The sequence below is a fragment of the Triticum aestivum genome, chromosome 5A, assembly GCF_018294505.1.
Source record: "Triticum aestivum cultivar Chinese Spring chromosome 5A, IWGSC CS RefSeq v2.1, whole genome shotgun sequence".
In the NCBI taxonomy this organism is placed as follows: Eukaryota; Viridiplantae; Streptophyta; class Magnoliopsida; order Poales; family Poaceae; genus Triticum; species Triticum aestivum.
Window position 1 is genome coordinate 594,026,974 of NC_057806.1, and position 13,044 is coordinate 594,040,017.

Here is a 13,044-nt window from a genome sequence, read left to right on the forward strand (position 1 = left end):
TTAATGTTCATGCTATGCAGGCCCAACAGTGAATGCGGGTAACCAAGCAGGCCATTTTCTTCCCGCACGGGCCTGGCTGAGGTATATGCAGCCTACCAAACGCGTCCTTCATGCGGTTTTGTTATTTATATATGGTCAATTCTTTGGGAGAAGGATCAACACTCCGAGGTCGAGGTGGGGGGCACACGGTGAGGCGGATATTCTAAACGCACAGACAATTACAAAGGGTTCACGAGTCTCTCCACACTCAATCAAACACTGTCAGCTAGCACCAATGGCGGTGGTGGGAGGAGGAAGATGAATGGGCCGGCCGTTGGGTTGATCTCCAATGATGCACAATGCTGTCCCATTTTCTTTCTTATGATTTCCGTCATACAGTTTACAACACATGCCAGATACAAAATCGCGTAACTAGGAGGAGTCCAAAGATGTGCGGCACTGAGCGACATTTCTGTTGTTGATTCTTTGTTGCTTACCTATAAGCGCCATTGGGTTGGGTCAGGACTCAGGAATGGATTCCATTTGAGGCGCAGCCGTGCAGGACTCTGGCTGGTAGTACACCCCAATCGCGTTTCAACCTGAGACTACGGGTGCACAAAAGTAGATCACCGGACGCACGTCTGTTTCCACGAGGCCACTACTACGGGTGGATCTTCACGGGCGCGTCCGGCACTCTACCGCGCGCGCAAGCAAAACATGCCACGGCGGGTCACGGCAGCACCTCGTGCTTGTTATTTAACCCGTGCTGCAGGAGAGCACGTGACCATGGGCCATGGCACGGCGTGGGACGGCACCGGCCGGCCGACGACGGGCGGTTCCCTTCCACCCGAGGCGATGTCGTGACAACTGACAAGGCAGCGTTAACGGTTCAGTAAATAGGCGAAGATGGAAAAATGAACTGAAGCCTGTAAGCATCTTATTCAGTCATGAATGAGGATTGCCGAAACTGACAGTGGCATCGTTCTTATCTGTCAAAGTTCACAAGCCCAGCCCGGGCTACAATGGCCTACCATTACTTGCCAGTCGCAAGGGCTTCAAGATAAATGGGTAAAGCAACGGTAGCTCACATCTACAACACATGCAAATAGAGTTGTGACCACGGTTGACCACTCATGGATGTACCGAACACACGGTAGAGGTGTCTTAGCAGGTTAACTGGGTATCTTCAGCTTCTGGGTCTTCTGCATCACCACGGGCAGCTTGCGGGCGACAAGATTCGGGTCTGCGTATGCCGCAGAATCGGAAGGATACCCCTCCTACATTATGTGGAAAATGGATTAGAAAAGAAAATTAAATACGCTCCAACATTTTGCAGTTAAATTGTTCAAAGGAAAGTACTTGTTCAAGAGAGAGAGGGAGAGAGAGCATACCGCAGACATGGCAGCAAATGTTGCTTCTCTCCAGCAAAGTTCACGCAGTACAACCGGGTTTGCTTCCTTACTTCCAAAAGAACAATGTAAACGGGTATCCCTCAATCTCATCAGCGCACCATCAACCCTAAGCTGTGGAATGTGGTATATGCAGGGGTAATAAGAAGTTGTTAGGCTCCTTTGACTTATGTATAAATGGATCTTAAAATAGCTATTAATGTTCAAACATTTGCACATGAGACCGCCTGCCGGCATTGTGCCCAAAACCACGCCAGCTTGGTGGGTGTCATGCTTGAATTTAAGCTTCTAGAATTCTAATCCCCTCCAAAAGGGTATTTGTTTTAGATTTTCTGAGAGTCAATCTTAGACCCGGTTTGTTTGAGAAGAGTGAACACACTGAAGAACTTTAACTATTATAATACTAAGCTCTTGCCATTCTTTGTGGGAAAACTGGAAAGGTAAAAATTATTACATGGCCCTTATAGATTCTCTTACTACTAGAGACACATCACGTGTAAAATGCAGGGCAGTAGATCATACCCAAAAGCGTAAGAGCAGAAACCAACCGGTTGGCATCACCCTCTGCAGACATGCAATCAAAGAATATCAAGTATGTTGAATTAACCATAAAAAGAAGTATGTGAAACTAAAGTTGATGTTACCATACAAAAAGTCCAGTTAAAAATAAGGATAACTAGGGAGAACTTACCACTCGCGCTGTAAGGAATGAAATACCACTATCAGCTAGCTCATCTTCATACAAGATAACCTAAGTATGTCATGTCAGGGTAAACCAATGTATAGAGCAATCATGAACAATTTAATCTGTTTCCATACCTCATCGTAGAAAAGAATTGGTTCTTTTGCAGAAAGGGCAACAAGGTCGATCCTGTCATCAGTGTCCTCCCAACACAAATTGCTACATTCATCTAAAGTTGTTTGCGTCTGGAAAAGAAATAATGATTGTCAGAAACCTACCAGTACGAAAAGTAAATCAGCCTAAGGAGGCAAATGAAGCCAAAACAGGTGAAATTAGAGTAGAGGTAAGGTCCATACAGCGTCTTGGTTCAGAACCACATCACTCCCACAGTATGGTGTCGTGAATGTATAGTCATAGTCAAGTACCACTTGATCAGCAGGATTACTGCAAGAAAACATATACTGAATGAAGCTTCTCTTGGTTCTTTGCCTAATAAAGCCACAGCACGTTAAATTTCTAGTTAATTATTCTACAACAGTTCTTCCTACATAATCACCCTTTTGGCAGAGACTGGAGTGAACATATACTCGTTGATTTAAATAAGAAATGCACAGCTGACCTTTTTTATAGTATTTATTGACATTTTTTTATAGTAATGCACGACTGACCTTCCCACAGTAAAACATAAAGTAAACCATCCTAAATGTATTTCTTTACCGTGTCGGTACTTGTGGCGAAAGCTTGACCCTTTAAGACAAACAGCAATGCTCCCATATAATGGTACCCCAAAGAAATCCAATACTTTTCACTAGAAATGCTTCCTAGCATGCGTAAGTAACAGAGTACAGGTATAGAAGAACCTTCTGAATTTCCATTTTGCTGCAGCAGGAACTTGAACAGGTGGCAATGCCTCTTGTTTCCATGCCTTGAGAGCATCAAGCGCATTGAAATGTAATTTGACGCCAGTTTGAGCATTCTGAATAGACACAAAACTCTCTCCAAACACCATCTCAGGTAAATGTGTCGTCTGAAGTTTATCTTCAAATCTGAAGAAGAACATTGCATATATGTTTCAATTAATTCATACACAACCATTTATATGGTTACAGACCAAGGATCTACTAACAGTAGACAGATCCAATATTAGTGAAGAATGCAAAATGCACTCCTTCGAACAAATAAATCAAAACCAGTAAGAAATGTTATACATATTGCCTGACTGCATGCAGCAATAGAATGACGGGTATGCTAGTACTATTTGTTAATAATCGATTACTGGCTCATTGCTGGAGATAACAGAGGAACCATGGTTCAGATTTCATGTTCCAGTTTGCAGTGCGGCAGTTAATTGGTGATGACCAACAGAGTAAAACACACAACTGATTCAACTTCCATGTCTGACAAACATAAGCATAACAAACTTAAGTAATTTTAAATTCCATGAATGACCAGCAACTAAGCAAACCATACCAAAATTCCTTTCTACTACTATTACACAACAAGAGGAGTAGGGACACAGGACAAATAGGAAATCTACCAGCAGATTGAATATGATTGAGTACCAGATAATGTTCAAGCTATAGCAAGCCAAGAATCTGAGTTTCCAAATCCCTACTGCGCTAATCAAATGGAAAGGGGGAAGAAAGGTTAGGGTTTAAGGTTGGGGGTGGCTCGTACAGGCTCACAGATGCGGAGTTGAGGATGGGCCCCTTGTGGGACTGGATGACCCACCCCTTCACCCGCACGCCGCCCGGAATCGCCTCCGCGCCGGCCGCTTTCAGCTCGCCCGCCGTTGGGCCGTCCCACGCCGCCGCCGCAGCCATCTTCCGCTGCGTCCCGTCTCGGTCTCTTGCTCTGGTTCGGTCGCTAGTCAAGACGGATCCACTCTGTGCTCTTAGAACAGAGCACATTGCCGTTAGCATCACGACCGTTTGATTAAACATTGATGGCTGTGATTCACTGCTACTTCTGTCAGAAGAACGTTTCGGACGTAGGTTAAAAAAACATGTTCCGTCGATTAAATGTGTTTTTTATTCCCATAACTATATTTTTAGCTAAATACTCCCTCCGTCCATTATAAATATAAGATCGAAAACAAAAGAAATACAGAAACACGACTATAGTTTCATGACAAGTCCATTTTATAAACGTCAGGATAAAGTTTCGTTCAGACGTCAGGTATAGCGAATTAGGTCTAAAACATCCGGACAAAGATAATACGTTCAACAAGAAGGCGCCCACGTGTAGCGTCATTGTCGGGTCCGTCGGATAGCAATAAAGGCATATCATACGTTTTCACTTAGGATGTTTGTGTTAAAAACAACTATTATAATGTAGACCCGTACAATTGCACCACCACAAACATACACTCACACAATGTCTACTGAAGACTAGGTTGGAATTGTGGAGCTTCAAAATCGATGACCGAGGTTTGATCTTTGGTGGGCTTAGAGTACCACCACCACCGTTTTAACCATTCAACCATTGGTTCTTTCATCAGCGGGTAATGTGAAGTGATGTTTTAGTCATCATCTTGGTGAGAGATTTTTTAAGAACTCAACAACCATTATTACGCACGATATTCAGTTCTTTTTATTTAGATAGGTTTTGTATAAGATACTAAACGGCTATGTCTGAACCTATCTAAAACCGATCTGAACATGGATTTTTCCAACTAGTTTTTTTGGAATTTTCTTTTTATTGCCACTTTGATCATATGTTAGAGATATTGGTGAAACTGGCATATTAGTTCTTTAGCGAAAAGATTTGTAGTATGTCCTTGAATCAGACGAAACACATGTTTATGATATTTGTTGGTTGTCTTATTTCTTGTATGAGATAAGCTAAATTAATTGTGTGCATTGGTGTTGATGTTTAGATCGGTTTTGTGCAAATGGTTTGATCCAGTTCTTGAAAATGAAGGTAACACATATGCATCATTACAATGGACATGAATATTTTTATGAAGAGCATATCATTATATCAAATAATCCATTTCAACCTAAATTCAGATATGAAAACCACATTGTATCAAATAGTTTATAGCCGGCTGCGCCCCTCGGAGAGTTTGTGCAGTCAATGACGAGGTAGAGTAGGACATGGGGCACATATCGGCTCATGGGACTCGAGGCGCCGCCGTCTCCCATGCCCTACCCTTCCTCGTCGGAGCCTATGGCCTGCACAGTGCCGGGCGATGTGAGGTCGACGATGGATCCCTCGTGGTTAGAGCCTGACATGTCCACCACAACGCGGTTGCGGCGCCAGGGGATGGCGGCCACCCGTATCGGCGTTAAGAGTGCAACTCCGCCTCGCCAATGTTTGTCGCGACCTCTGACTCGCATGGCGGGCCTGCCACTCCATACCCTCAGCGGAGGGGCCACGGATGGCCTTCGAGTCGGCGCACGGGCAGCGCCTCTGCCATGGCACTCGGACGCCAGACGGACCACACCACCTTCGCCGAGGCAGCAACGACGCGCCTCGCGAAGCATCCAAGCGTCATTTTGGCAGACACTATGGATTTGGGCTGGATATGAGAGGTGTCAGTGAGCCTTGGCATTTAGGGTCAGTATGAGGTGTCCGTCTAGGTTGGTTTTTTGACCGGTCAGTGATAGATGTGTTGGAAATATGCCCTAGAGGCAATAATAAATTAGTTATTATTATATTTCCTTGTTCATGATAATCGTTTATTATCCATGCTAGAATTGTATTGATAGGAAACTCAGATACATGTGTGGATACATAGACAACACCATGTCCCTAGTAAGCCTCTAGTTGACTAGCTCGGTGATCAATAGATGGTTACGGTTTCTTGACCATGGACATTGGATGTCGTTGATAATGGGATCACATCATTAGGAGAATGATGTGATGGACAAGACTCAATCCTAAGCATAGCACTAGATCGTGTAGTTCGTATGCTAAAGCTTTTCTAATGTCAAGTATCATTTCCTTAGACCATGAGATTGTGCAACTCCCGGATACCGTAGGAGTGCTTTGGGTGTACCAAACGTCACAACGTAACTGGGTGGCTATAAAGGTACACTACGGGTGCGTTTGGTTCACGGGATAGCCACCCAAGGGATAGGGATAGCCATATTTTTACTGGATAGCAGCCGTTTGGTTTGTGGATGAACTGGGATGAGATAGGATAAGGATAGCCATATGCTTGGAATATACCTCTAAAATCTGGCTCTGCTCGCACGCGAAAATGTCACGGAGATGCTTATCCACCCGCGCGCAAACGAAACATTTTCTCCTGCTGAGGCACTGAACTCGCCGAAATCAGTGCATGTGCGTCGTGTGTACGTGTACGTGGTGTGAGGGAGCCGCACGTGCGTTCGTGTACATGGTGCGAGTGAGCTGCGTGCATGGGCTGTGTATGGCGTGGTGTACGCTGTATGCGGGTGGCTGTTGCTGTATTCTGTGTACGAGTCCGGCTAATGTTGTACACATGTACCTGATGTACGCGGGCTTCTGTGTACACGGGCTGGCGATGTTGTACCGTCTGTGTCTGTATACGGTATACGCGGCCGGGCCGATGTTGTACTTTGTGTATGCCGACGTGTGCGTGGTTTACACATTGTGTGTGGTGTGCATGCGTGAGCTGCGTGGTGGTTGTAGTTGCATATGCCACAATCAATGGAAGAGGTAAGATGAAAAAAGAGTATTATGATAATAAAGTATGGAAAAATGGCTATCCCAACAATGATTCATCCTTCAAACCAAACAAAATACGGGATGACATCACCCTGTAACCAAACAAAAAATATGGCTATCCCTAGCCAGCTGGATAGGGATACCCATAACCACCCGAGCATCTCACTCTAACCAAACGCATCCTACAAGTATCTCCGAAAGTGTCTGTTGGGTTGGCACGAATCGAGACTGGGATTTGTCACTCCGTGTGACGGAGAGGTATCTCTGGGCCCACTCGGTAGGACATCATCATAATGTGCACAATGTGATCAAGGAGTTGATCACGGGATGATGTGTTACGGAAAGAGTAAAGAAACTTGCCGGTAACGAGATTGAACAAGGTATCGGGATACCGACGATCGAATCTCGGGCAAGTATCATACCGATAGACAAAGGGAATTGTATACGGGATTGATTAAGTCCTTGACATCGTGGTTCATCCGATGAGATCATCGTGGAACATGTGGGAGCCAACATGGGTATCCAGATCCCTCTGTTGGTTATTGACCGGAGAACGTCTCGGTCATGTCTGTATGTCTCCCGAACCCGTAGGGTCTACACACTTAAGGTTTGATGACGCTAGGGTTATAAAGGAAGTTTGTATGTGGTTACCGAATGTTGTTCGGAGTCCCGGATGAGATCCCGGACGTCACGAGGAGTTCCGGAATGGTCCGGAGGTAAAGATTTATATATGGGAAGTCCTGTTTTGGTCACCGGACAAGTTTCGGGGTCACCGGTATTGTACCGGGACCATCGAAAGGGTCCCAGGGGTCCATCGGGTGGGGCCACCTGCCCCGGGGGGCCACATGGGCTGTAGGGGTGTGCGCCTTGGCCTATATGGGCCAAGGGCACCAGCCCCAAGAGGCCCATGCGCCAAGAGATAAGGAAAGGAAGAGTCCTAAAGGGGGAAGGCACCTCCTAGGTGCCTTGGGGAGGAGGGACTCCTCCCTGGCCGCACCCTTCCTTGGAGGAAGGGCCAAGGCTGCGCCCCCCCCCCCTCTCTCCCTTGCCCCTATATATATGTGGGGGTGGGAGGGCAGCCATACCAATGTTCTGGTGCAGCCCTCCCCTTCTCCCAAGTACTTCTCCTCTTCCGTGGTGCTTGGCGAAGCCCTGCAGGATTGCCACGCTCCTCCACCACCACCACGCCGTTGTGCTGCTGCTGGATGGAGTCTTCCTCAACCTCTTCCTCTCTCCTTGCTGGATCAAGGCATGGGAGACATCGTCGGGCTGTACGTGTGTTGAACGCGGAGGTGCCGTCCGTTCGGCACTAGGATCTCCGGTGATTTGGATCACGACGAGTACGACTCCATCACCCCCGTTCTCTTGAATGCTTCCGCGCGCGATCTACAAGGGTATGTAGATCCACTCCTCCCTCGTTGCTAGATGACTCCATAGATTGATCTTGGTGACACGTAGGAAAATTTTGAATTTCTGCTACATTTCCCAACAGTGGCATCATGAGCTAGGTCTATGCGTAGTTTCTATGCACGAGTAGAATACAAAGTAGTGGGCGTTGATTTTGTTCAATATGCTTGCCGTTACTAGTCTTATCTTGATTCGGCGGCATCGTGGGATGAGCGGCCCGGACCAACCTTACACGTATGCTTACGTGAGACCGGTTCCACCGACTGACATGCACTAGTTGCATTAGGTGGCTGGCGGGTGTCTGTCTCTCCCACTTTAGTCGGATCGGATTCGATGAACAGGGTCCTTATGAAGGGTAAATAGCAATTGGCATATCACGTTGTGGTTTTGCGTAGGTAAGAAACGTTCTTGCTAGAAACCCATAGCAGCCACGTAAAACATGCAAACAACAATTAGAGGACGTCTAACTTGTTTTTGCAGGGTATGCTATGTGATGTGATATGGCCAAAGGATGTGATGAATGATATATGTGATGTATGAGATTGATCATGTTCTTGTAATAGGAATCACGACTTGCATGTCGATGAGTATGACAACCGGCAGGAGCCATAGGAGTTGTCTTAATTTATTTATGACCTGCGTGTCAACATCAACGTCATGTAATTACTTTACTTTATTGCTAACCGTTAGCTGTAGTAGTAGAAGTAATAGATGACGTGACAACTTCATGGAGACACGATGATGGAGATCATGATGATGGAGATCATGGTGTCATACCGGTGACAAGATGATCATGGAGCCCCAAGATGGAGATCAAAGGAGCTATATGATATTGGCCATATCATGTCACTATTATTTGATTGCATGTGATGTTTATCATGTTTATACATCTTGTTTACTTAGAACGACGGTAGTAAATAAGATGATCCCTCATAAAAATTTCAAGAAAGTGTTCCCCCTAACTGTGCACCGTTGCGACAGTTCGTTGTTTCAAAGCACCACGTGATGATCGGGTGTTTGATTCAGACGTTCACATACAACGGGTGTAAGACAGATTTACACATGCAAACACTTAGGTTGACTTGACGAGCCTAGCATGTGTACAGACATGGCCTCGGAACACAGAAGACCAAAAGGTCGAGCATGAGTCGTATGGTAGATATGATCAACATGAAGATGTTCACCGATGTTGACTAGTCCGTCTCACATGATGATCGGACACGGCCTAGTTGACTCAGATCATGTAATCACTTAGATGACTAGAGGGATGTCATAAGATGAACTTAATTATCCTGAACATAGTCAAAAGATCTTTGCAAATTATGTCGTAGCTCGCGCTTCAGTTCTACTGTTTAGATATGTTCCTAGAGAAAATTTAGTTGAAAGTTGATAGTAGCAATTATGCGGACTAGGTCCGTAAACTGAGGATTGTCCTCATTGCTTCATAGAAGGCTTATGTTCTTAATGCACCGCTCAGTGTGCTGAACCTCGAACATTGTCTGTGGATGTTGCGAACATCTGACATACACATTTTGATAACTACGTGATAGTTCAGTTAAACGGTTTAGAGTTGAGGCACCGAAGACGGTTTTTGAAACGTCGCGAAACATATGAGATGTTTCGAGGGCTGAAATTGGAATTTCAGGCTCGTGCCCACGTCAAGAGGTATAAGACCTCCGACGATTTTCTTAGCCTGCAAACTAAGGGAGAAAAGCTCAATTGTTGAGCTTGTGCTCAGATTGTCTTAGTACATCAATCATTTGAATCGAGTGGGAGTTGATCTTCCAGATGAGACAGTGATGTTTCTCCAAAGTCATTGCCACCAAGCTGCTAGAGCTTCGTGATGAACTATAATATATCAGGGACATATATGATGATCCTTGAGATATTCGCGATGTTTGACACCACCAAAGTAGAAATCAAGAAGGAGCATCAATTGTTGATGGTTGGTGAAACCACCAGTTTCAAGAAGGGCAAGGGCGAGAAGGGATACTTCATGAAACGGCAATTTAGCTGCTGCTCTGGTAAAGAAACCCAAGGTTGAACCCAAACCCGAGACTAAGTGCTTTTGTAATAAGGGGAATAGCCACTGGAGCAGAATTACCCTAGATACTTGGTAGATTAAAAGGCTGGCAAGGTCAATAGAAGTATATTGGATATACATTGTGTTGATGTGTACTTTACTAGTACTCCTAGTAGCACCAGGGGATTAGATACCGGTTCGGTTGCTAAGTGTTAGTAAACTCGAAATAAAAGGCTGCGGAGTAAATGGAGACTAGCTAAAGGTGAGCTGGCGATATGTGTTGGAACTTTTTCCCAAGCTTGATGTGATCAAGCATCGCACGCTCCCTCTACCATCGAGATTGGTGTTTGCATTGAGCATAGACATGATTGGATTATGTCTATCGCAATACGGTTATTCATTTAAGGAGAATAACGGTTACTTTGTTTATTTGAATAATACGTTCAATGGTCTTACGCCTAAAATGAATGGTTTATTGAATCTCGATCGTAGTGATACACATGTTCATGCCAAAAGATAGTAATGATAGTACCACCTACTTGTGGCACTGCCACGTAAGTCATATCGGTATAAAATGCATGAAGAAGCTCCATGTTGATGGATCTTTGGGCTCACTCGTTTTTGAAAGGTTTGAGACATGCGAACCATGTCTATTGGTGTATATGCATGAAGAAACTCCATGCAAATGGAGCGTTTGGACTCACTTTATTTTGAATCACTTGAGACATGCAAATCATACCACATGGGCAAGATGACTGAAAGCCTTGTTTTCAGTAAAATGGAACTAGAAAGCAACTTGTTGGAAGTAATAAATTTTGATGTGTGCAGTCCAATGAGTGCTGAGGCATGGAGTGGATATCGTTATGTTCTTACTTCACAGATGATTTGAGTAGATGTTGAGTATATTTACTTGATGAATCACGAGTCTGAATTATTGAAAGGTTCAAGTAATTTCAGTGTGAAGTTGAAAGATCGTCGTGACAAGAGGATAGAAGATCTATGATATGATCATAGAGATGAATATCTGAATTACGAGTTTGGCACAGAATTAAGACATTGTGGAAATTATTTCACAACTGATACAGCCTGGAACACCATAGTGTGATGGTGTGTCCGAACATCATAACTGCACCCTATTGGATATGATGCATACCATGATGTCTCTTATCGAATTAACACGATAGTTTATGGGTTAGGCATTAGAGACAACCACATTCACTTTAAATAAGGCACCATGTAATTCCGATGATATGACACCGTATGAACTATGGTTTAGAGAAACCTAAGCTGTCATTTCCTAAAAGTTTGGGGCTGCGACGCTTATGTGAAAAAAAGTTTCAAGCTGACAAGCTCGAACCCAAAGAGGATAAATGCATCTTCATAGGACACCCAAAACAGTTGGGTATACCTCCTATCTCAGATCCGAAAGCAATAAGGGATTGTTTCTAGAATCGGGTCCTTTCTCGAGGAAAAGTTTCTCTCGAAAGAATTGAGTGGGAGGATGGTGGAGACTTGATGAGGTTATTGAACCGTCTCTTCAACTAGTGTGTGGCAGGGCACAGGAAGTTGTTCCTGTGGCACCTACACCAATTGAAGTGGAAGCTTATGATAGTGATCATGAAACTTCAGATCAAGTCACTACCAAACCTCGTGGGATGACAAGGATGCATACTACATCAGAGTGGTACGTAATCCTGTCTTGGAAGTCATGTTGCTAGACAACAATGAACCTACAAGCTATGGAGAAGTGATGGTGGGCCTGGATTCCAAAATGGCTCGAGGCCATAAAATCCGAGAGAGGATCCATGTATGAAAACAAAGTGTAGACTTTGGCAGTACAGCTCGATGGTCGTAAGGCTATTGAGTACAGATGGATTTTAAAAGGAAGACGAACAATGATGGTAAATGTCACCATTAAGAAAGATCGACTTGTCGTTAAGAAGTTTCCGACAAGTTCAAGGAGTTGACTACGGTGAGACTTTCTCACTCGTAGCGATGCTAAGAGTATGTTGGAATTATATTAGCGATTACTGCATTATTTATGAAATCTTGCAGATAGGATGTCAAAACATTGTTTCCTCGACGATTTTCTTGAGGAAAGGTTGTATGTGATACACCCGGAAGGTTTTGTCAATCCTGAAAGATGCTAATAAGTATGCAAAGCTCTAGCAATCCTTCTAAGGACTGGAGTAAGCATCTCGGAGTTGGAATGTATGCTTTGATGATGATCAAAGATTTTGGGTTTATACAAAGTTTATGAGAAACTTGTATTTCCAAAGAAGTGAGTGGGAGCACTATAGAATTTCTGATAAATATATGTTGTTGACATATTGTTGATCAGAAATGACGTAGAATTTCTGGAAAGCATATAGGGTTATTTGGAAAGTGTTTTTCAATGGAAAGCCTGGATTAAGCTACTTGAACATTGAGCATCAAGATCTATAAGGATAGATCAAAATTCTTAATGGTACTTTCAAATGAGCACATACCTTGACATGATCTTGAAGGTGTTCAAGATGGATCAGTCAAGGAAGGAGTTCTTGCCTGAGTTGTAAGGTATGAAGTTAAGACTTAAAGCTCGACCACGGCAGAAGAAAGAGGAAGGACGAAGGTCGTCCCCTATGCTTTTATCATAGGCTCTCTACAGTATGCTATGCTGTGTACCGCACCTGAAGTGTGCCTTGCCATGAATCAGTCAAGGGGTACAAGAGTGATCCAAGAATGGATCACAAGACAGCGGTCAAAGTTATCCTTAGTAACTAGTGGACTAAGGAATTTTCTCGATTATGGAGGTGGTAAAAGAGTTCGTCGTAAAGGGTTACGCCGATGCAAACTTTGACACTAATCTAGATTATTCTGAATAGTAAACTGGATTCGTATAGTAGAAC

The 13,044-nt window shown here is 44.2% G+C and overlaps 1 protein-coding gene across 1 annotated transcript; it reads right to left on the minus strand.

Annotated features, from left to right (window-relative positions):
* Positions 1-888: 888 nt before the first annotated feature.
* Positions 889-3,994, minus strand: LOC123105104 (TIP41-like protein). The gene is made up of 8 exons (XM_044527096.1): positions 3,748-3,994; positions 2,931-3,116; positions 2,427-2,514; positions 2,208-2,315; positions 2,080-2,139; positions 1,911-1,952; positions 1,371-1,502; positions 889-1,256 (listed from the first exon to the last, which is right to left on the minus strand). Exons 1-8 carry the CDS (start codon positions 3,990-3,992, stop codon positions 1,152-1,154), a joined length of 966 nt encoding a protein of 321 aa, XP_044383031.1. The 5' UTR covers positions 3,993-3,994; the 3' UTR covers positions 889-1,151.
* Between the last annotated feature and the right edge of the window lie 9,050 nt (positions 3,995-13,044).